Source organism: Phyllostomus discolor, chromosome 6 (genome assembly GCF_004126475.2).
Source record: "Phyllostomus discolor isolate MPI-MPIP mPhyDis1 chromosome 6, mPhyDis1.pri.v3, whole genome shotgun sequence".
NCBI classification, from domain to species: Eukaryota; Metazoa; Chordata; class Mammalia; order Chiroptera; family Phyllostomidae; genus Phyllostomus; species Phyllostomus discolor.
In genome coordinates, this window is record NC_040908.2 from 21,631,575 (window position 1) to 21,654,566 (window position 22,992).

Below are 22,992 nucleotides of genomic sequence, written 5' to 3' on the forward strand. Positions count from 1 at the left end.
ACTTCTATTCCTCCTCTCCCATCTTTTGTGCCATTTTTATCATACATTTACTTCTACATACATTATAAACCACAAAGTGCATTGTTACTATTTTCACTTTGAATAGGCAATGATCTTTTAAAGAGATTTAAAATAGCTCTTATATATACCCACATATTCACCATTTCTGGTGCTCTCTATTCCTTTGTGTAGATTAAAATTTCCATTTTATATCATGTTCCTTTTGCCTGTGCCCACTTTATCTAATATTTCTCTCTTTTTTAAGATTTTATTTATTTGTTTGTTTATTTGTTTGTTTTAGAGAGGGGAAGGGAGGGAGAAGAGAGAGAGAGAAACATCAATGTGTGGTTGCCTCTTGCACACCCTCTACTGGTGGCCTGGACTGCAAGCCAAGCATGTGCCCTAGACTGTGAATCGAAGCAGTGACCCTTTGGTTCACAGGTTGGCACTCAATTCACTGAGCCACACCAGCCAGGGCTCTAATATTTCTTATAGTGCACATATGTTAGAGACTATTTCTCCCAGTTCTTTAGTATGTAAAAAGCCCTTATTTTATCTATATGTTTGATAGATTTTTAAAATCCTTTTTGTAGCTAACTGGCCTTGCCTCAAAAAGTGAACAAACTTAAGTTTTTGCTCAAAAACTTCAAATGTTATTATTATTGTTAAATTTGTGTTATTTACCCCTACATGTTATTTACCTATGATTATTTGTTTACTTGACCAATTTATTATTTAATTATTCAAATTCAGTTATTATTAAGGAAAATAAAATACCCAGGCCTGAAGAAATGACCAGAATCAAGATTGGCAATATGACTCATACTTCAACTTTGCCCCTAGGGCAGTGCCTGCTAAGCACTCTCTGAATTTTTTATCCATTTCCTGGTTCTGAGTTTCACTGAACAGATGTTTCCAGTCACCAACTTCACCTACAACACAGAAAAAAGCAGCAGACTCAGACACTTGTTAGAATATTTTTTCTTAAGTTTACCATGTTGATGTGTAGTGCTTCACTTTGAAATGTGAAAATGGACACATGGAAAATATAGAGTCTTGAAAAACTAATGTAATTCCTCTTATAAAATTAACCATATCCATGGGGGGGGGGGGGTGCTTCCCCATCTGTGGTGTGGCTGGGGACATACTTTCTTTATATCACTGAGGAGACCCTTGGGCTCAGCAATCTCCCGTCTCCACCTCTCTCCCTGCACTCAGGACCTAAATGTCTGGTGTTTGTTCAGAGTCAGTTTATTCTTCTTTAAAGTCTTTTAAATACCTTAAATATTCCTTAAGGAGGAGTATTTAAGGCCTCAGATCCTGAATATTTTGCAAAAAGTGATTATTTTTCCTGGGATTAGAATATGTTTTTCTTACTAGCTTTTCGATGTTAAAGGAAGTTACTTCTTCCTTTATCATCTTTTGATGATTTGGGTGGAAGTTATGAGTTCCTTGTTGCATAGCCATTGAAATTTATTCTTTCATAAAGGAGGGTTTAAAGACATGAGGAAATGCTTAGATATATGAAGGAAATAAAATAAAACACAACTGTTTACACATGCCATCAATTATATAAAGTATCACAGAATAAAGCTGGAAGAAATATGCCAAAAAGTTCAACCTGCCTCTGCTGGGAGAAATGTGGATACTTTTTAATGCTTTTTCACATGTTTCAGTGCTTTCTGAATTTTCTACAAGAAATAGTAGTAAAAATCTTGTTATTGCATTATTTATGTTAAGCTTTTTCTATTCCATATGGTATTTGATTAACAATGTATAGAAAAGTTGCATTTTCCCCTCCTTAAAGCCATAAGACTAGGCATAAAAATCAGGGCTAAAGTCAGGACTCAAACCAAAGTCAGAGTTACAATCAATGTGCCATTCATAGTGGATTTTAAAAGTAGGTTTGTATTTGACAAAGTGTAGAGACTTAGTCAAATAAACTTAAGTTCAAATCCTGACTCCATCATTTATTAGCTTTGTGACAATGGGCAAATTAATATTTCTGAGCATGCTGCCCACTTTGTAAAATTAAGGATTCAATATCTTTTTTGCTATAAAATTTAAGCCCAGCAAGCGCCAAACACATGAATAGATGCCTAATAATTGATAGCTGTTGTGATGTGTGCTGCCTCTAAATCGCATTATACTTTCATTACATAGGCAATAAAATAAACTGGCAATCCCTAAGCTATGCCATCATAAATTTCCACAGGGCATTGGAATGCTACAGTGAAATTTAGTAAAATCATCAGTGCTGGGGACAGCTAGTTGCCTATCCAATATCATTTTCTTTTTCTTCCTCATTTACAAAACCCTAATTTTAATTGGGTTATGTGCCCACCTTTTGAAAATCACATTTCCCAGCCAAGGGCGCAGTGAGAGGTGGCCAGGGGATATAAGAAGTCACAGATTGAGGCTTCCAGTGATGCTCTTAAAAGGGGTCTCACTCAGGTGATACACAGGATTCTGTCTCTTGCCTTTCCCTTTTTATTTTAATGAAACAATCCTCTAATATTAACATAATGGTGGAGCCCTAGCTGCTCCCTTGTCATCAGAAGGTGACAAGCAGAAAGGTAAAGGAACTTAGTATTCTAAAAGATATTACAAGCTGCCAGTTCCAGCCCTAAACTGTGGCCAGACTTCCTGTTGAGGGAGAGAAAAAGAAAAACCGGTCATATTTAAGGAAGAATATATGAATGGCCTGTTTACAGGCCAATTGACAGATGTCCTAGAAACCAGCGCAGCTTCACCTTTGCGGAACAGGAACGGGCCGACAGCCCCGTGTGTCTGCTGGGACTGGGCTCGCATCGCCTGGAAGGTGCTCTGAGCAGCAACAGTGTGAATCTGCTTCCCAGTGAGAGAGAATCCAAAGAACTCAGCGATGTGCTCTATTCCAGCAGCCAGATTCTGAAAACAACATTTTAAAGGATAACCTTCTTTCAGTGTCAATTGTGCCATAAGCAAAGACGGATTTCTCAGGCAGAATGGATTTATTAAGCCTGTTTAATTCATCTGTTTACCTCTCTACTCAGATTTACTTTGATATCTATCTCTGTATAAATAGTTGAGATGTCCTTAGAAGATATTCTGTATCAATGATACCTTATAGTTTAAATTTATAATTCTTTCAAACTACTTAGGATATAAATAATGACATTAAACATTAAGAGGTTAGCATTTTATCTAAGATGATAGTCATTTTTTAAAAAAAGTATCAGTCTAATATAGCTAAGAAAATCAATGTATTCATATATGCTCATTTGAATTCTCTTTTCTTCTGAATCCTATTTATAGCTAATGTTTAATGTCATCAAGGAAGTATGATACTTAGAATCATAATAGAAGGGATTTTAAAATTTATCTTGTCTAAATACCATCATAAATCATGAACCTCACTCTCACCCCCAACAGTATCCCCAACAGGGGAGATTCATTAAATTTCTTAAACTATATTCTATAAAACACTCATATACCTCACTCAGGGTGGTTATAGATGTTTCATGAAAAAAAGAAAAAAGAAAAGAAGGGTGAATGGTTGAGGTCAAATAAGCTTGGAATCCTTTGGGTTAAACAAAGGTAAGACTTTTTTTTCCCCTACTGGGTCTCTTAGTCTTTAATATGCGAAATGCGATGTGAATCTCCCAAAGGAGCGGGCTATGTAATACAGCAGTTCCCAAATGAATCTCAACAAGCAACTTTCCTCCAACCCCAAGAAAGAATTATTAACAGCTGGGGCAACACCAGCATTCTATGGAGGACAAGCTTCAGAAACATAATTCTAGACTAGAGGGAGAAGAGACTAAATAGCTATGTTCTTCCATGTTATATAAATGCATCCCATAAACGGAAGAGTTACAGTGTATTATACTTTCCTTTGATGAGACAGGAGAAACGTGTGTTAAAACACAATTTGGTCAGAGGGCATTCGAGCCTTTGACACCCCCCCCTTCCCATTAACACACTTTCTTCATTGGGGGTCCGGGGCTCTGGTTTCCTCCAACCTCATTAGGCACTCCTGTTTAGTCTCCTTTGCTGATTCCTCCTCTTTGCCCCCAACTGTTTTCGTTGGATGGCTCCAGGGCACAGTTCTAGTTCTCTTTCCCTTCTCTATCTGCATACTTACATGCATAAGTAGGTAATCTCACGGCTGTAAATGCCATCTACGTGTCAGTGATTCACAAATTTATGTCTGTAGGCCAGAGCTCTTGCCTTCAAGAGTTTTATGCCCAACTGCCTACTAGATCTCTCCATTTTGGTGACTGGTGACTAACAGGCATCTCAAACACAGCGAGCCCCAAAATAAACCCCAAGTCGTCCCCACAATCCTACTTCACCTGCAATCTCCTACTCAGATGATGGCAATTCAATCCTCCCAGTAAGCTAGGCCAATAATATCGGAGTCCACTTGGATACCTCTTTTTCTCTCACTACTCTTGTCCCCATTGAATGCAGCAGCAAATCCTACTGGGTCTTCCTCCAATATATACCCAGAATGCAACCACTTTTCATCACCTCCACTGCTTCTTCTGGTCCAAGCCACCACCTTCCCTTGGCTGGTGCCACCTAGCAGTTTTCCCTGCACTGTCTCGGCCCCTCTCCAGTCTGATCTCACATACCAGCCAGGATGATCCTATTAAAAACATGGCAGCTCCAAGCCCTGGCTGGCGTAGCTCAGTGGATTGAGCACGGGCTGGGAACCAAAGTGTCCCAGGTTCGATTCTCAGCCAGGGTACATGACTGGGTTGCAGGCCATAACCCCCAGCAACCGCACATTGATGTTTCTCTCTCTTTCTCCCTCCCCCCCCCTCTCTCTCTCTCCCTCCCTCCCTCCCTCCCTCTCTCTCTCTCTCTCTCCCCCCCTTCCCTCTCTAAAAAAATAAATAAATAAAATCTTAAAAAACAAACAAACAAACAAACAAACAAAAAAACACGGCAGCTCCTATCACTGCTCTGCTCGAATCCTACAGCGGCTTTTCATTTCACTCAGAGCAGAGGCCAAAGTGAGGTCAGAGTTCTGTCACACCATTCCTCACACTCCACCCAATGTGGGCAGTGATCTCATGGGTTACTCTCCCCTTGCCTCCCTCTTGGCCCTTAATCACATAGGAACTCTCCCTCAGGGCCTTTACTGCAGTCATTCTCTCTACCTGTGCTTGTGCCAGTTACCCACTTGGCTCATTCCCTTACTTCCTTCAGATCTCTCCTCAAATCGCATCCCCTCCATGACGCTTCCCTGACCATCCTATATTATACTGGGGTTTGTCCAGCATCCTAATCCCCCTCCCCCAGGCATTTCCAGGTTTTTTTAGATTTTATTTATTTTTTTTAGAGAGGGAAAGGAGGGAGAAAGAGAGAGAGAAACATCAACGTGCAGTTGCTGGGGGCTGTGGCCTGCAACCCAGGTATGTGCTCTGACTGGGAATCGAACCTGCAATGCCTGGTTCGCAGCCCACCCTCAATCCACTGAGCTACACCAGCCAGGGCTCATTTCTAGTTTTTCTTAATCAGCTACACCATTTTTCTTTTTCTCCTCACATATTATATACATTTTCACTGTTATTGTGTTTATTATTTATTGCCCTGTCTTCTTTCCTTCCCATGAGGATGTGAGCTTCTCTGGGGCAGTGAACTTTGTCTGGTCTCACTGGTATAACACCAGGACCTAGAACACTGCTGAGCAATCAGTCACTAAATGGTTGTGAATAAACAATTACAAATTACATGGAAAAACCAATTCACAGCCAAATGCATGTTCAATTAAATCTCAGTTAAGACCTATTTAATTGTTTTTCATATTTCCAATTCGGACCATGTATAATAAAAGGATAATAAAGCAGAAGCTGTTGGTAATAAACTGCTAAGCATTGTTTATTTCTGTTAAATAATCAACCTAAGCACTTATGCATTGTTTGTTTTTTTCCCTCGCACTCTATCATATATACAAAATATTCTGTTTTCCCAGCAGAAGTAAGGCCTGCCTGAGTGTGGTTGGTGGGGTAATAATATAGGTGTAATCATTTATAGCTTTAACTTGAACATTTCACCTAAAATGTCACATGGTATGCTTGAGTGTGATATTGTTATGTTACAGAATTATATGCTTATGATTTTGTAATTAAAAAGGGGCGTTATTTGTGCCAGACCCTGTACATGTTCATACAAGCAGACATTATAAGTGCTCTGTGTTGTAGTTCATAATAAATTTTGTTATAGAATATCAATAATCATAATCTCACCTCTTTCAGGTCTTCATATAATATGAACTTAACATTTTCATCATCAAGATGTTTATTCCAATTAATTGCAAAATCAAAATAGCTTCCCCAAGAAACTGAAAACACACAAAAAAAATTCTTAAGGAATTCTAAATAACTGAGGTTAAAATGATAGATGGTTAATACATGCTCTAAAATATACACTCTCTATATATGAGTGAGCTCAGACAACATGTTTGTAAGTTATTACAAATACATGCTCCACAGGAAGTGGCACAAGCCAGCCCTGTTGTCAGATTTGTATTAATTTTATCTTCACAAATAATAACACAACTAAGCAAGCTGTACAATGGTTTGATAAAAACTATAGACATTCATGAATATTTAGGTGAATAAAATAATTCAGAAATAGTGAGTGATACATGAAAACTGGCAGAGATAATGCCAGAAAGAAATGATGAAACATTATCTAGACCAGTATTATCCAATAGAACTTTAATGTAAGCCACACCTGTAATTAAATTTTTTTAATTTTTTTCCAACCTTAAAATGTTTTAGTAGCCACATTAAGAAAAACGAAAAAGAAACATATGGAATTGATATTAATATTTTCTTTTATTTAACCTAATGTACCCCAAAATATTATTACTTCAGCATGTAATCAACATGAAAATTATTAATGAATCATAACACATTGTTTTTGTATTTTAAGTCTTAAAAGCCAGTGATTATTTTGCACTTATAGAGAATCTTAATTTGAATGCTAAGGTTTTACCTGAATCATTTGATATGTTTTCAGACTTCACAAAACTTATATCTGGAAAAGTAGATTCATGCATTCAACTTGTACCAAACTTACTTTAAAAGTTTCCAGTAAATGCATCGAGTAGTTTTTAAACCTAAATTTAAATTAATTAAAATAGAATAAAATTTTAAAAATTAACTTCTCAATTATGTCACCTGTCAAGCTCTCAGTTCCCACATGAGGCTAGCGGCTACCATCCTGGACAGTGTGGAGTTAGACATGGATCCGCTGTGCCGCTTACTAACTGTGTGACTTCGAGTGACTCCCTAGACTTTCGTGCCTTACTTTCCTCATCTGTAGAGTGGGGTCTGGTGTGTGAGGTTTAAATGAATTCACACAGGTCAAATGCCTAATCAATAGTACGTACCAATTCAATAAATTTGGGCTACTATTCTTTCATTAATAATAATAATCATCTCATAATTACTGTACTTATCATCCTTATCATGAAGCCCTTGCTTTCAGCCAGGCAGTTTCTACATGTTTTATTTGTTGTGGCAAATACAGTACGTTTCTTACCCTTTATCCAATACACTCCCTTATTTGTTGCTAACCAAACCCCTTTTGTGACTCCCTTAGAAGAACTGTGATTGGTGACACAATGGTCTGGCCAGTGAGACACAAGCAGGGGCCAGGGATTGAGGGGTCTGCTGGAAAGCAATTGCTGTTTTGGTGAATGTTCTTCATGATCTGAAGGTGACAGTAGCCAACTTGAGAGTGCAGTGTGAAAAGCAACAGTGCGAGCCCAAGGGAGTGTCAGAGGTTCTGGCCTTCCTCGCTGGGCTGCTGAACCAGTTGCCTACCTTCGGACTTCTTGTTAAGTGAGAAAAAGAAAATCCGATGTGTTTAGGCCACTGTGGTCAGGATTTCTGCTCTTCTAAATGTAGTATTAATTGACATGCATATACTTTACACTTCAATCTTTAGAGCAATCCAATGAGACAGGTACAATTTTTATGCCCATTTTGTTAATGGGGAAATTGAGAGAGAGGGTAAGTAACCACTTTAAGCCCACACAAGTAGTAAGTTATGGGTACTCTACATTTCAAAGAGTCTGACACTAGACCTTGTGTGGCCAAACAAAATCTATGCTGCCATACCTCCAGTAGGTCAGATACTCTTACGTGTACTTCACAAGTAAGAAAACCAAAGTTCGGAGAGATCAAAAGCATTCCTCAAAATCCCCCAGGCAATGAATGTTTTGAATCTGAGTTTCAGTTCTAGCTCTGCTTTTTAATAGCTGTGTGACCTTTCTTTTTTCTTTTTCTTTTTTACTTTTTTTCTTGGTGCGACCTTTCTATGCCTCTATTTCTTTCTTCATAAAATGAGGATAATAGTATTATATTTATAGGGTCTGATGAGAATTAGAGTTAAACAATGTGTGCTAGGGAAAACATGTCGTGCCTGGCATGTAGTAACTGCTCAGTAAGCAGTTGCTATTTTATTTTATATAATATTAAATACTAATATATAACAATAAGTGGTGGACCCCAGATCCAGGCCTTCTCATTCCAACCTTACATGTTTACGAGTGCATTTAACAAATTCACGAGGCAGAAACTCCATCTAGGTTATCACCATCATATCTAATTATTGTCCATCAAATAATTAGGCCAAAAGGATGGATAAGCCAACAAAGGTTCCCTAAAACAGTTATCCCAATGATGAGGTTTCTCATGGTTGGATGTTCTCTTATATTACTAAGGGGACAATGTTTCAGACTTGCCCCGACTCCATCCTGTCTCAGTGAGTGGTTACTAGACAAACCAGAGTTTTCTTAATGGTGCTTCCTAAGCACGTTCTGTGCACTTTCCTTCTACTCCAGCATCCAAGTCCCAATATTTCATCTTTTCTAAGGAGCCAGGTGGTACCCCGTGTCACTGCCGTGCTGATCACCTTTAAAAGTGGTCCTTTTAGAGGGCCCTAGCAACCACTTCTCCTCTAGGCTCACTTGGCATTAATTCTACCTTCCACACCGCAAAGACTCAACAGAGCCCCCACCAAAAGGAGGCATTTATTCATCTGTGGCCACTGTACCCATGGAAGTAGAGTCGCTGCCACTTATAAGGAGTGGGACCATTGGCAGGCAAGTGATTTGACTTTTTTGATGCATTTTCTCATTTGTGCAATGGAGCCAATACTGCCTTACTCATAGGTTGTTATGGTCTAAAATGAAATCATGAATATATAACACCTAGTTTAAAACCTGGAGCATTAGTAGGCACTTCAGAATTGTAGTTATCAACAACCAGAAGTAAAATATCAAGGTGATCTAACAAAAATTTATTTTCTTTCTGGCAAACAAATATTGTGGTTACTCAGTATTATGATTTTATATATGTATATTTTGTTTTTATCACTATGTTAGAGAATTAAGAGAAATGAACTAGAAATACTTTTCTGTATGACTCTGTTAGAAGCCTCTTTGTCCCACGTCTGAATGGCCACTCAATATTCATAGTCAACATAAGTGATTGCCTGAGGTGCAAATTGTCTAAATCACTTTTAAAAACAGTAATGTAGCCCTGGCTGGTGTGACTCAGTGGATTGAGTGTGGGCCTCAGAACCAAAGGGTTGCTGGTTCAATTCCCAGCGAAGGCACATGCCTGGGTTGCGGGCCAGGTCCCCCATTGGGGGCATGAGAGGCAACCACACATTGATGTTTCTCTCCCTCTCTTTCTCCCTCCCTTCCTCTCTCTCTAGAAATAAATAAATAAAATCTTAAAAAAGAAAAACAGTAATGTATTGTTTGATGCACAGACTAGTGGTGCTATAAAACTTCATTGAAAAGTTATTTTTGATTCCTGGATCCATCTTAATCTCCTTTCTTTCTTTACCCTAAAACACATTTGAATTTTCACATTTATGTGGTCATCTGTCAAAGTAAGAAGAATTCTTTCACCAACAACCATACCTTGTCCTTGCATGAACTGTCTGAAGAAGTCATCCCAAGAGCCATAGCTTGGAATATCAGGGACATCATTGTGAAAATGGAAAAAAGATACTGCCGTATCTTTAGGGTTTCGGAATATCACCAACATCTAGGGAGATAAAACTAAGTTAATCAATTTAGAACAAAGTTTTGAACTTTGGAAAAGTGAATGGGTGAGCAGTATCATGCATCCTCTTGTAGGCTTCATAGTTTTTTAACATATAGAGAAAGAATGATGATAAGAAACCAAGGAATAGGAGGTGATAGTGGGGGAAGTCTGGAGAGAGGGGAGGAAGAAGAAGAGAAAGAACTAGTGTTATAGGAGAGGACTTCTGGTCATGAGTTTGGACAGTGAATAGGCATACGTAGGAAATGTACAAAAGGAATGAGGGCAACCTCACAAGCCCATGGTCTGAAAGGTTAAACCCCTAAACAAAGTAAAAAATGCAAAATAATATTAAGGACAATTAAGATAATGTTTAAGTTTGGTGGGAGAAGATCAAAGAATGCCGGCCTACTCTCTGGGGCCCGAGGTGCAATGGGTGATGTAGATGCAGCAGAACCTCTGACTTCCTACCTTAAACCTATCATCTCTGATGAGGAGTGAATTTGTTCTTTGGAGTGAAAAGTGTGAAATACACATTGTAAAGAGAAAAGTGGAACCCAAGCAAACTGAAAGATTACAGGAGAACTTCTGGCCAGTCCAAGTGGATTTAGTTAGGCGTTGTGTCCTGACGAATTCTATGTCAAGAACTGAGGAGACTGAAGAATACAGTACTGAGTGCTGCGGATGGTCACTGAGGAATCTGAGATGACGCACAGCACGTCAGGAGACTGGAAGCTGGCAGGTGTCTTTTCAGATTCAGACAGGAGGTAGGCATGGATCTGCAAAGCACAGATTTGTGAGCCTGACTACCACTTGGAGGAAGTTTTCTAGAATTGACTGAAGTGGATGATCTGGGGCCACAGAAAAGAGGAAGAAGTAACCACCGGCGGCAATATGGGTTCTCGAAGAACAAGTCACTGCCAACACCAAGTTTTTCTTAGACATACTCGTAGTTTCTAAACTAGTTTCTAGTTTATTTTCATAGTTTCTAGTAAATTTGTTGCTAATTATTTCTCCTATAAAATGGAACTTGTGAGCTGAAAGAAGCAATTAGGCATATAAAACTCATGTGCAAAGGAGATAAATAACTAAGGTAAACATGCTAGAGGTTTTTTGATGGCATTTCCACTGTCCCAATAAGGCCATCATTTTAATGAGCGATTCAGGTAAATATAGAAGCTGTATTTATCAAATTTGTAGATGACATGAAACCGAGAAGGAATCGGGATCTCAAAACACCTTGTCAGTCTAAAGAAATGAACTAACGCTAACAGGGTACAACTGAATGCAGATAAGCAGGCTGGGGTCTATGTCTTTCACTTAGATCTGCAACGCACGCCCGCCCCTGAATCCAGATAGAGCAGATTTTTGTCCCTTGTGGGTGTTATATTTGGGGCTTTGACTACCACTTATTGGTTGCCTCAGCTTGTAGCAGTTGTCCCAAAGCCATAGATTTGAACAGCGAGCGCCAGCTGCAGTGTGGACAAGCCCACGGCACCAACCACTGCCCTTGGCTGCTTTTCTTTTCTTGCCCTTCTATTCTTGCGACAGTGAAACTGCTTCACACCAAATCCAAATGTTTTATAAATTACTTTAGCTCTGTTTCTTATGCAATAATTAGAGGCAAAAACATCACCTAAATTGGTGATTATATTTAGCTACATTAAACTGGAGAGATTATATGTTAAAGCGATATTGGGGATTTGGGAGATTCTCAACAGAAAGACTTTAACAGAGCTGTCCAAAGCCGGTGTGAGCGATAGAGGGGCTCAATCACAGTCCAGACAGCCACTTAGTGGAATTCAAACACTTCACGGGGACGAGAGTGGACAACCTTTAAGGTATTTTCCAATTCAAAGCTGCTAGAATCCTATACCCTGGCCACAAGGCACTAATTCTAAGCCTCCACTTCCCTAGTGGTTTCTTTCCTCCTCCATTATTTCCCCTCCTTCCTCTTACCATTGTAGTTACCTTAGCTGTTTTCCTCCTTCCACTTTCTTTGCTATTATTGCACTATCCTCTCTGTCTTATTTGTGGCATTCAAGAATTTAAATCCCAGATTCAGAAGTTGGCAGCCAAATAGGTCCACTTGCTCTTGCACCCAACCCGGACGCTTAGCTGATTTTCAAAAAACCAAAGTGAACTGTCAACGGAGTCTTAGCTGATATGAACTTTGGAAGCCAGTGAGTACAGATGATGCTTCAAAACTGCATTAAGGAGGTCTTATAGATGGATAGGAAAAGTCCCCGGGAGTGGCACCTGCATCTGAGGAGAGCCTGGTCAGAGACAGCAGCCTAGGGGCTCCCTCCCCTCCCAGCGGGAGGAGTCACCAGGCCCGGAATGGGAGTGACTTGGATACACAAAGTGGTGGGAACAGGGCAACACATATACACAGCTAGCAACACACCCATAGCAGTGGCGGGAGAATACCTGAGAGTGAGGGGATACTGTCTGCACCTGGTTCTGGTGGAGGAGAAGGGCCGTGGCTGGCCATGACTGCGATAAACTCTTGACTGTTCCAAGAGCTGGAGTGGGTCGAAAGCCGGACAGTGGCCCGGCGCTGCAGGAGCACACAGAGAGACTTTTTTTTCAAAGGGCAGCTGAGGCAACATGGACAGGGACCCCTCCAGGCAGCTGCCAGGCTAACAAGGGAGGATATTGGGTGTGATTTGCTCCCACTCAGTACAGCTAGGCAGATTGATCAAAGGTGCAAAGCGAGGTGGTGTCTGGGGCCCAGCCTGGTGCAGCGCTGCAGAGTGGAGTGTGAGCCACAGTGTGCTGTGAGGACAGTGGGCTGGGAACTGTGCGCCTGAGGTTATTTGAGAACAGACTGGGCCCCCTTCCTGGGGGGGAACCTCCAGCAAGGGAAGGTGGAGCCCAGCCCCCACCTCCTGCAAGAGCAGGGGAAGACCTGCAAAACTGGCTCAGCAGGCCTCACAACTCTGCAGGGGGCATTTCCAAAAGAGTGAGACAGCAAATGCCCAAATGCCTAAAAGGGCCCATTTTGAAGGACTCACAGGGGGACAAAAAACACTGGGTTCTAGGGCCTATTTCACTGTGGCCATCACAGCAGGGAGTTCAGAGAGTGTGCCACAAAGGGCAGCAAGGCGGATTCAGGGCACACAGAGCTGCCCTCTACATCACGCAGGAGAGAGCTGACACACTTACACAGATTGTCCCCTACCCTGTGAAACGGACAATATGTAATCAGAAACGATACATTATTGGAAATAAACTGGGAAAGACTAAAAAGGGAGGTATAGGGGCAGGAGTACACACCCACAATTTTCCTAGAAGATGGAACAGTAAGTACCTCCCAGGGGAGACTCAGAGGCCTCAGCCTCTCCATCGCAACAGAAGCTCCCTCTAGAGGCAGGTGAAGGAGACACAGGTGGTGTCGCCGGAAGTTGGATGACCCACCCCAGGACCTAGAGCTGATAAAAAACCAGGGACGGATCCGGAGAGATGTCAGAAGGCAAACACGAACAGCTGAGATGAACATCACCTCACTTTTCCTCAGAACTTGTGTTTTCTTTCTTTCTTCTTTTTTTCCTTTCACACAGCCTTTTAATATTGGGAAATAAATATCCTCGCCTTGGGAGAGGATAGCATGGTTATTGTTGTAACAGTATTCCTATTTGTTCACTATTTGTTTGCACTTCAAATCCCATTGGCTACTCTCCCCCTTGTCTTACTCCATTTTGCCTTCCCCCTGCCTTTGATCAGTTGAATTAGGAATTTTTTTTTTCCCTTTCTTAGCCTGGGTTCTATTTCTTACTCTTATTAGTATTTCTGCCCCATCCTCTCAAAATCACTTTTATTTACTGTAGAGATCTCATATTCCCTTTCGTCTTTTGTATAATATTCTTATCCCTTTCCACCTTTATTAATCTTTGCTCGGCTGTCACTGTTATTGGCCCTGCCGTGGTTTTTCTGCAGTTTTGTTCCCATTGGTTCAATACCTTTTCATTTGCTTCAAACCTCGTAGTATACTCTTCCCTTCTCGTACTCTATTTTTGCCATCACCATGCCCTGTTTCACTTACATTTTAAATTTTATTCTCTGCTTTTCTTTGCCTGGTTTCTATTCCCTACTCTTATTATTTCCCTCCCCTCTTCACACTCAAAAGCATTTCCCCCCTTTTAGCACCCCATATCCTCTCTTTCCTACTTTATAATATTCTTAATCTCAACCTTTATTAATCTTTGCTCAATTGTTGTTGATATTGCTGATGTGGTAGGGGGTTTTTGTTGTTGTTGGCATGGGTTCAGCATTCTGGCAATATTGCTTTGTTAACCAGCACAATATACACAATGTACAACAGCATACAAGATGTGGCAGGAGGTGCGACTACCAGTCAGCCAGCTAGAGGGGGGGAACCCACCAATGAATGAGCCACCAACAGGAGAGCCCATACAAACTGAATAAAGGGTAACCCTGGAGCATCCAGATCAGGAGTTCAGGGAGACTGTACCATTAAGGCCCACAGGACTCCTGCCACAGAAGTACATCCCACAAACACAGGCAGGCAAAGCAGAGCATCCTGAGATGCAGAAATAAACAGAAAGAGCCACCTGAAATGGGGAGACAAAGAAAGAACCCCCAATTGAAAGGAATGGTGGAATCCACAGAAAAAGAGCTAAATGAAATTGAGGCAAGCAATCTATCACATTTAGAATTCAAAAAAATGGTTATAAGGATAGTCAAGGAACTCAGTGATAACTACAAGGAACTGAGTGGGAACTATGGCAGCATGAAAAAGGACATAGAAACTACAAACAAGAACCAGGGAGAAATGAAGAATACAATATCTGAAATGAATAATACACTAGAAGGAATTAAAAACAGGCTGGATGAAACAGAGAACCAAATCAGCGAGCTGAAAGACAAGGTAGAAAGAAATACCCAAGCAGAGCAACAAAAGGAAACAAACAAAAAGAAAAAAAGACTCAAAAAGAATGAGGATAGTTTAAGGGAACTTCAGGACAACATGAAATGTAACAACATTTGCATCACAGGAATATCAGAAGGAAAAATTGCAAATAAACAACTTAACCCTATATCAACAAGAACTAGAGGAAAACAACAAACAAAGCCCAGAGTGAGTAGAAGGAAAGACATAATCAAGATCAGAGCAGAATTAAATGGCATAGAGACTAAAAGAACAATTCAAGGGATCAATAAATCCAGGAGATGGTTCTTTGAAAAGATAAACAAAATCAACAAGTCTTTAACCAGACTCATCAAGAAAAAAAAAGAGAGGGCCCAAATAATTAAGGTCAGAAACAAAAGAGGAGAAATTGCAATCGATACCAGAGAAATACAAAGGATTGTCAGAAACTATTACAAACAACTATGTGCCAAGAAATATGACAACCTGAGTGAAACAGACAAGTTTCTAGAAACATATAATCTTCCAAAACAGAATCAAGAAGAAGCAGAAAGTCTGAATAGACAAATAACAATTAGTGAAATTGAAGCAGTAATCAAAAAACTCCCAGCACACAAAAGCCCTGGACTGGATGGCTACACAGGAGAATTTTACAACACATTTAGGGAAGAGCTAACTCCTATCCTGCTCACACTACTCCAAAAAATTCAAGAAGAGGGAAGACTCCTGAACTCATTTTATGAGACCAGCATCATCCTAATTCCAAAACCAGGTAAAGACACAACAAAGAAGGAAAACTACAGGCCAAAATCTCTGGTGAACATAGATGCTAAAATCCTCAACAAAATATTGGCAAACTGGATCCAGCAATACATTAAAAAGATCATACACGATGACCAAGTGGGATTCATCCCAGGAATGCAAGGATGGCACAATATTTGCAAGTCAATAAGTGTAATAAACATAAACAAAATGAAAGACAAAAATTACATGATCATATCAATAGATGCTGAAAAAGCATTTGATAAGGTACAACACCCATTTATGATAAAAACACTCAACAAAGTGGGAGTAGAGGGAACACTCCTCAACAAAGTAAAGTCCGTATACAAGAAACCTATAGCCAAAATCATACTCAATGGACAAAAATTAAAAGCTTTATCTCAGGCACAAGACAAGGATGTCTGCTTTTACCACCTCTATTCAACATAGTATTGGAAGTTCTAGCCACAGTGAACAGACAAGAAATAGAAATAAAAGTCATCCAAATTGGAAAGGAGGAAGTAAAACTGACATTGTTTGCAGGTGACATGACAGTGTACAGAGAAAACCCCATAGGCTCTACCAAAAAGCAACTCAACCTCTAAATGAATTTGGCAAAACAGCAGGATACAAAGTCAATATTCAGAAATCAAAGGCATTTTTGTACACCAACAATGAGATATCAGAAACAGAAACTAAGGGAAAAAATCCCATTTAATATAGGAGTAAGAAAAATCAAGTACTTGGGAATAAACCTAACCACGGAAGTAAAAGACCAGTCCTCAGGAAACTACACAACACTTTAGAAAGAAATTAAGGAAGACACAAATAAATGGAAGCATATACCATGCTCATGGACTGGGAGGATTAACATCATCATGTCCATACTAACTAAAACAATTTATTGATTCAATGCAATACCTACCAAAATACCAATAACATATCTCACACATATAAAACAAATATTTCAAAATTTTATATGGAACTATAAATGACCCCAGATAGCCTCAGCAATTTTGAGAAAGAAGAGCTAAGTAGGAAGAATCATAATACCTGGTATCAAGCTATACTCAAAGGCCACTGTAATCAAAGCAGTCTGGTACTGGCATAAGAACAAACAAAAGGATCAGTGGAACAGATTAAAGAGCCCAGAAATAAATCCATGTCTCTATGGTCAATTAATATTTGACAAAGTGGGCCAGAGCATAAAATGGAGTAAAAATAGCTCCTTCAATAAATGGTGTTGGGATGCAAAACAAAGAAACTCGATCACCAACTTACACCATGTATCAAAATAAACTCAAGATGAATAAAAGACTGACATGTAAGTCGTGACACCATAAAAGTCCAAGAGGACAACATAGGCAATAAAATGTCAAATATCCCACACAGCAATATTTTTGCCAACATATGTCCTAGGGCAAGGGCTACAAAGGAAAGAATAAACAAATGGGACTACCTCAAATTAAAAAGCTTCTGCACGGCTAAAGAAAAGGGAACCCTGATTCACTGTTGGTGGGAATGCAGACTGGTGCAGCCACTGTGGAAAACAGTATGGAATTTCCTCAAAAAAACTAAAGATGGAACTGGGTTTGATCCAGTGATCCCACTGCTGGGATTATACCGTAAGAATTCCGAAACACCAATTCAAAAGAACCTGTGCATCCCAATGTTCATAGCAGCATTATTTACAATAGCCAAGTGCTGAAAACAGCCTAAGTGCCCATCAGTAAATGAGTGGATCAAAAAACTATGGTACATTTACACAATTGAATACTATGCAGCATAGAGAAAGAAGGAGCTCCTACCCTTTGTGACAGCATTGATGGAGCTGGGGAGCATCATGCTAAGTGAAATAAACCAGGCAGTGAAAGACAAATACCATATGATCTCTCCTACAAGTGGGACCTAGTGAACAAAGCAAAAAAATGAGCAAAATGGAACCAGAGACATGGAAATAAGGAACAAACTGACAGTGATCAAAGGGATGGGGGAGAGGGATAACAGGGGAGAGAAGGGGAAGGGTCTAGTCAGGGAACATGTATAAAGGACCCGTGGACATGGACAGCAGGGTGGGGACTGACTGAGGGAGCTGCGGGGAGGGTGGGACAGTGTAGAACAGCGGGGAAAATTGGGACAACTACAACTGAACAACAACAAAAAGAATCTAAATCCTTATTTTAATTAATTCTCATTTTTGCTCTTGAGACAGAGAAAAGAGGCACCCTGAAATAAGGAAATAGGAAGAGACCAGGTGAAAACAAAAATAATTGGGTACAACTAATAGTTGTAAGAATAGATCAGTAATGTTTAATAAAATAAGATTTTTAAACAACTAAGACTAGCCAAAGTACCTACAATTATTTATGCATGACATGAAACTTGCTATTACATGTGAAAATCCAAAATGAAATAATATCAGACTTTAGATAAATAGTGCTTGTTTACCAGATAGAACCAAAGGAATAATTTTAGCTCATTTTCCTAGGTTGTATTCTTTTGTTAACTGCTAAATGTCCCAGAGCTGAAATCTCTTCACTATAAAACAGATTTTAAAATGTGTATGTTTTATATCATAGTTGATGATTCCACTGATGTGAATGTAACTACAACAGATATCTCTGAAGAAAGAAACAACCAAAGAACTACCCACATCTCACACTTCATTTATTAAAATTCTATGATGAGTAGCAAACTCATCATATAGTTCAGAAAGCCAATCACTTTACATTAAAAACTTCAAACTGAAATACCACTAGGAAAGGACACTCACCTTGGCTTTATTCTTGATGATGGACCCAGGTAATTTGTCATAATGGAGATGAGTTGCCAAAATCCTTGGTGATGGGAACTGTTTCATTCTCTTAAAAATATATACAATAAGTTGAAAGCATGTGTGTGAGTGTCTGTGTTTATAGTAAATTATTCCTAAGTTTAGTATATGAATGGTATTGGGTTTGTTTTTTGTTTTTCAGATTTTATTTATTTTTAGAGAGAGGGAAAGAGAAGAAGAAAGGAGAGGGAGAGAAACATCAACGTGTGGATGCCTCTCATACCCCTACCTCCACTGTGGACCTGGCCTGCAACCCAGGCATGTGCCCTGACTGGGAATCAAACCGGTGACGTTTTGGTTCGCAGGCCAGCACTCAATCCACTGAGCCACACCAACCAGGGCTGAATGGTAGCTTTAAGCATTACTATTGCTGTGTCTTCTCCTCTTCCTCCTCCAATTTTTTATTTCTATTTCCTTTGTGGGTATGAGGAATGGAGAATCATAAATGAATAGTTAGAATTTTCCTTTTGAACTTCCTTGTTGGATACTGCTTATCATTTTTTGGTCACTTAAAAAAATTACCTTTTCCCACAATCATACCAAATATTTTGTTCAAGAAAGCTCATAATGTGCAATCTACCTTTTCACTTAATTTGGATCTCTTCTACATTCAAGGTCTTTAACAAAAATATTCAAGTCTTTCCATAGCTCCTTTGAATCCGTTTTAAACATCTAGATCTATTTCATTTTACAAACAAAACTCCATTCAATTAAATAGTCCAACAGAACCTGAACATGCAGTCACTGAAATATCTGAGAAATAATTTATGAGAGAAATTCTTGTCAGTAGAAGGACTCAGTGATTGATTCTTTTTCTTTTTTTATTTTTTTGTAAGATACTTCTACTGATGATTTTACTTATTTTTTTAATTTTATTTTTCAATTGCAGTTTACATTTAATACTACTTTGTATTCATTTCAGGTGTACAGCACAGTGGGTAGATGATTATGTCCTTTACAAAAAGATCTACCAAGAATTTAAAAAATGAGTTGTAACCTGTTTAATCTGCCAGGGTTCAGGGTTTTATCTTGATATTGGATCTTTATTATATGTTATATGGTGGGAAGGGGGAAGGTATCAAATATTCATTTCCATGCTTGTAGGCTAGGTTACTCACTGCTTGGTCATATAATTTCAAGTGATAAAATGATATTCTGATGTTTATAGGCAATTGCTTTGTAAAAACTTAGTGGAGATTTCAACTCAAGCAAGGAGGCAAAAAATGAGGTTTTAAAAATTAAAACAATTTAAATCAATGATATGGGTCCAATTGGTGATTAGAAGTCATACCACTTAGTTTACATAAAATTGCACTTTTTAGATTTGGATGTACTTCTATATTCATTCACAGTAATCCTCTCAGGCAGACATGGAAACCCCCATTTTAGAGATTAACAATAGCTTTGAGGTTTTAAACCCCTTGTGAAAAATCACACAGGTGGTAATTTTCAGATTAAGTGATAGAGTCCTTTTTCCACAAACTGCATGGCCAAAAACCACACAAAGACATATGAGAAACAGTAAAGTCCCTAAAAGGATTAGAAAAATACCCAAGGGGAAAATGGGAGTTAGTTGTAACAAAACTAGATAAACATATACTGTAAGCAATGTAAAGAGTAGATATAGCTACACCTCATTTAAGAAAATACATGGCCCTGGCTGGCGTAGCTCAGTGGATTGAGCGCGGGCTGGGAGCCAAAGTGTCCCAGGTTCAATTCCCAGCCAGGGTACATTCCTGGGTTGCAGGCCACGGCCCCCAGCAACCGCACATTGATGTTTCTCTCTCTCTCTCTCTCTCTCTCTCTACCTTCCCTCTCTAAAAATAAATAAATAAAATATTTTTTTAAAAAAAGAAAATACATGTATTTTAGAAAAGTTTTTTTGGAAAGTGAACTTTTATGTAGAGTTCTTCCTCTCACTTCCATTTTAAAGCAAAATGTTGCTTTATAATGGTATATTGCATAGAAAAGTATCTGTGTTGTTAGGTATGATGAAATTATAAAAATACAAAAAATGTTTTTACAACTACCTGGAGAAAAATATATAAACATTTTTTAAAGATTTATTTATTTATTTTTAGAGAGGGAATGGAGGGAGAAAGAGAGAGAGAGAAACAGGAATGTGCGGTTGCTGGGGGCCGTGGCCTGCAACCCTGGCATGTGCCCTGGCTGGGAATTGAACCTGCGACACTTTGGTTCGCTGCCCGTGCTCAATCCACTGAGCTATGCCAGCCAGGGCAATATAAACATTTCTGATAAACTGCAGATATTCAAAATCCAAATACTGTACCGAGTTAACACATTTCCCAGGAACCCTGGAACTGCAACCTTATGTCTCACTCACCTTACAGAGCATTTTAATGTAATTTAGATGCTTTTAAAGTCTTCCTTTTTACTAAAGCTTTCTTTCTCTCTTTCTCTTCTTCTTCTTCTTCTTCTTTTCTTTTTAAATAAGCTGGCTATACTGTGTAGAGGTTAAGAACTCAGATCAGGAAACTTGGGTTCAATCTTAGCCCTGCCTTTTATTCTGTCCTTGACCTTGGGCAAGTCTCTAACAGTTTTCCCTTTTGTAAAATGGTAATAAGATTATTCCGTAATAAAATGAAACAATCCCTGAACAGTGTTGGGGATAGGATACGCACACAGTAAGTTGCAATAACTATTAGTATTATACTTTCTGAACACAAAACTCAAAGATATCCAAACCAGAAGAAATCTTTCTTTGATAATTTGCTATAAATTTAAAGGCTCTTTTGTACTAACCTGATATTTTTCTGGGTCCCCACATTCAAGAACTGGGAATTCTGGATATTCATACTTTTTTTTAGAATCAGCAAATATTAACTCACTAATAATGTGAAGAATCCAATTTGAACCTATAAGAAAAATCAGACATACAAAGCTAATGAAGGAGTCTTGATATAGTAAAGGTATGTTACTGTAGCAAATCCATCATAAAAACTAAAATCTGCCACCATTTCCTGATGTGTGCAGTTGGCTCTTCTATGTTTGAAGTAACCCGGGCTGTGCAAAGAAACAAAGGTTTGTGGAAAACACTATTTACTGACATTAATATAAATTCAACTCATCTCTCAGATTTGTCCTTTAACAAGAAATAGTACTTCTTTCTGAACCTAGAATATGTTCCTTATAGAAAAATGTTATGCCGTGGCAATGACTGTTCAATGTATATCACATGTTATTTTACATTAATGAACATTTTCAATAGGAGGATATAACTTTGATGTTATAAAAACCCAGCATCAGTGAAGGGAAAGAAAAATATTAAATGAGGTTGGCTTTAATAAACACTTAGAGATAAAATAATGGTTTAAAAATCAAAAGTTGATGGTATGAAATTGGATAATTTATATTCTTAACATTTTATCCTCCATCGATGATCAATGATTGTAAGACTGGTTTGAGAAACTGGAGGGTTGATGTTTTATCCTGAAAAAATAACTGATTACATGGAAATCATGTAAATTATGGGTGTAGCTGTACTTTTTCTTCAGCCCAAAATGAAGATGAAAAATCGCTACTACTCTCAGTGCTCCATGGCAACTGGGCTCCCCTGCGTCCTGTTTCTGTTCGCCAGCCCCTCCGAGCATCTGTCTCCTCCCACCCCGGCCCCAGCCCAGCGCAGCCGCCTTGCCCCCGTCACTCAGGCCTCCTTCCTCAGACCCCGGGGTCTGTGAATCTAGCAGGTGTAGTTGGTGACTCTACAACCCGCAGTCTCACCCACCTTGGCCATCCTCCTCACCAGTTTCTGGCTAGCTTCCGGCAGAGATGAACTAACTGCCTTCCTGCCCCTTTTGCCTTGCACCCTGCCCAACCTACTGACTACGTAAAAGTGGCCTTGTAGAAAGAGAGGGATTTACCGCACTTTGGGTAAGATGCGAGTACTATGTCATCGCTTCGGGCTTCAAAGGTGTCCAAGGCTTGGAACGTTTCTGAGGTGCACATAGTGACTGGGTAAGGAATCCCTTGATAGGTGAAAAACAGGCGAGAAAGTGCAGTTTCTTTGGATTTTTCCAGAGCTTCATCAATGTAGTCAATAAACTTGGACTTATCAGTGGCCATGTTGGATCCCTGCTAATGAACCTGCTCTGTAGGGGCAGTGGGAGCTTTTAATAGAGCTTCTCAGGAGGTGGAATAAAGTGCTCCTCCCATTCAGATGAGGAGGAAGTCATTTAATTCTCATGCAACCCCCCACCCCCAGCCTTTGTGAATACCCTCCTCCGACAAAACACAAACCACAGGTGCAAAACAGGTTGAGGATCAGGGAACATTACCCCAAGGGTAGATTATATTACCACTATAGGCAACCCTCCCTGTGAAAGTAAGAATGGAATCTGTTAATAGACAATACTAGATATTAAATATGGAACAAATAGTTATTTGATTGAATCAGGCATACAATATTCGTATTTGCAAAAAGCAAT

At 39.3% G+C, this 22,992-nt stretch overlaps 1 protein-coding gene across 1 annotated transcript; it reads right to left on the bottom strand.

Moving 5' to 3' along the window:
- Nucleotides 1-388: 388 nt before the first annotated feature.
- Nucleotides 389-22,765, bottom strand: SULT6B1 (sulfotransferase family 6B member 1). The gene is made up of 7 exons (XM_028514509.2): nucleotides 22,429-22,765; nucleotides 21,311-21,423; nucleotides 18,488-18,577; nucleotides 9,938-10,064; nucleotides 6,240-6,334; nucleotides 2,754-2,910; nucleotides 389-932 (listed from the first exon to the last, which is right to left on the bottom strand). Exons 1-7 carry the CDS (start codon nucleotides 22,628-22,630, stop codon nucleotides 802-804), a joined length of 915 nt encoding a protein of 304 aa, XP_028370310.2. The 5' UTR covers nucleotides 22,631-22,765; the 3' UTR covers nucleotides 389-801.
- Between the last annotated feature and the right edge of the window lie 227 nt (nucleotides 22,766-22,992).

What these genes read in the sequence shown, in the direction of transcription:
- SULT6B1 (XM_028514509.2), bottom strand. Translation starts at nt 22,630, where the DNA reads ATGGCCACTGATAAGTCCAAGTTTATTGACTACATTGATGAAGCTCTG. An exon ending in TATATGAAGACCTGAAAGAG is followed by an intron (nt 2,911 to 6,239) that starts GTGAGATTATGA and finishes TGTTGTTTTCAG; the next exon opens with AATCTGGCTGCTGGAATAGA. An exon ending in CCCGTTCCTGTTCCGCAAAG is followed by an intron (nt 933 to 2,753) that starts GTGAAGCTGCGC and finishes TCTGTGTTGTAG; the next exon opens with GTGAAGTTGGTGACTGGAAA.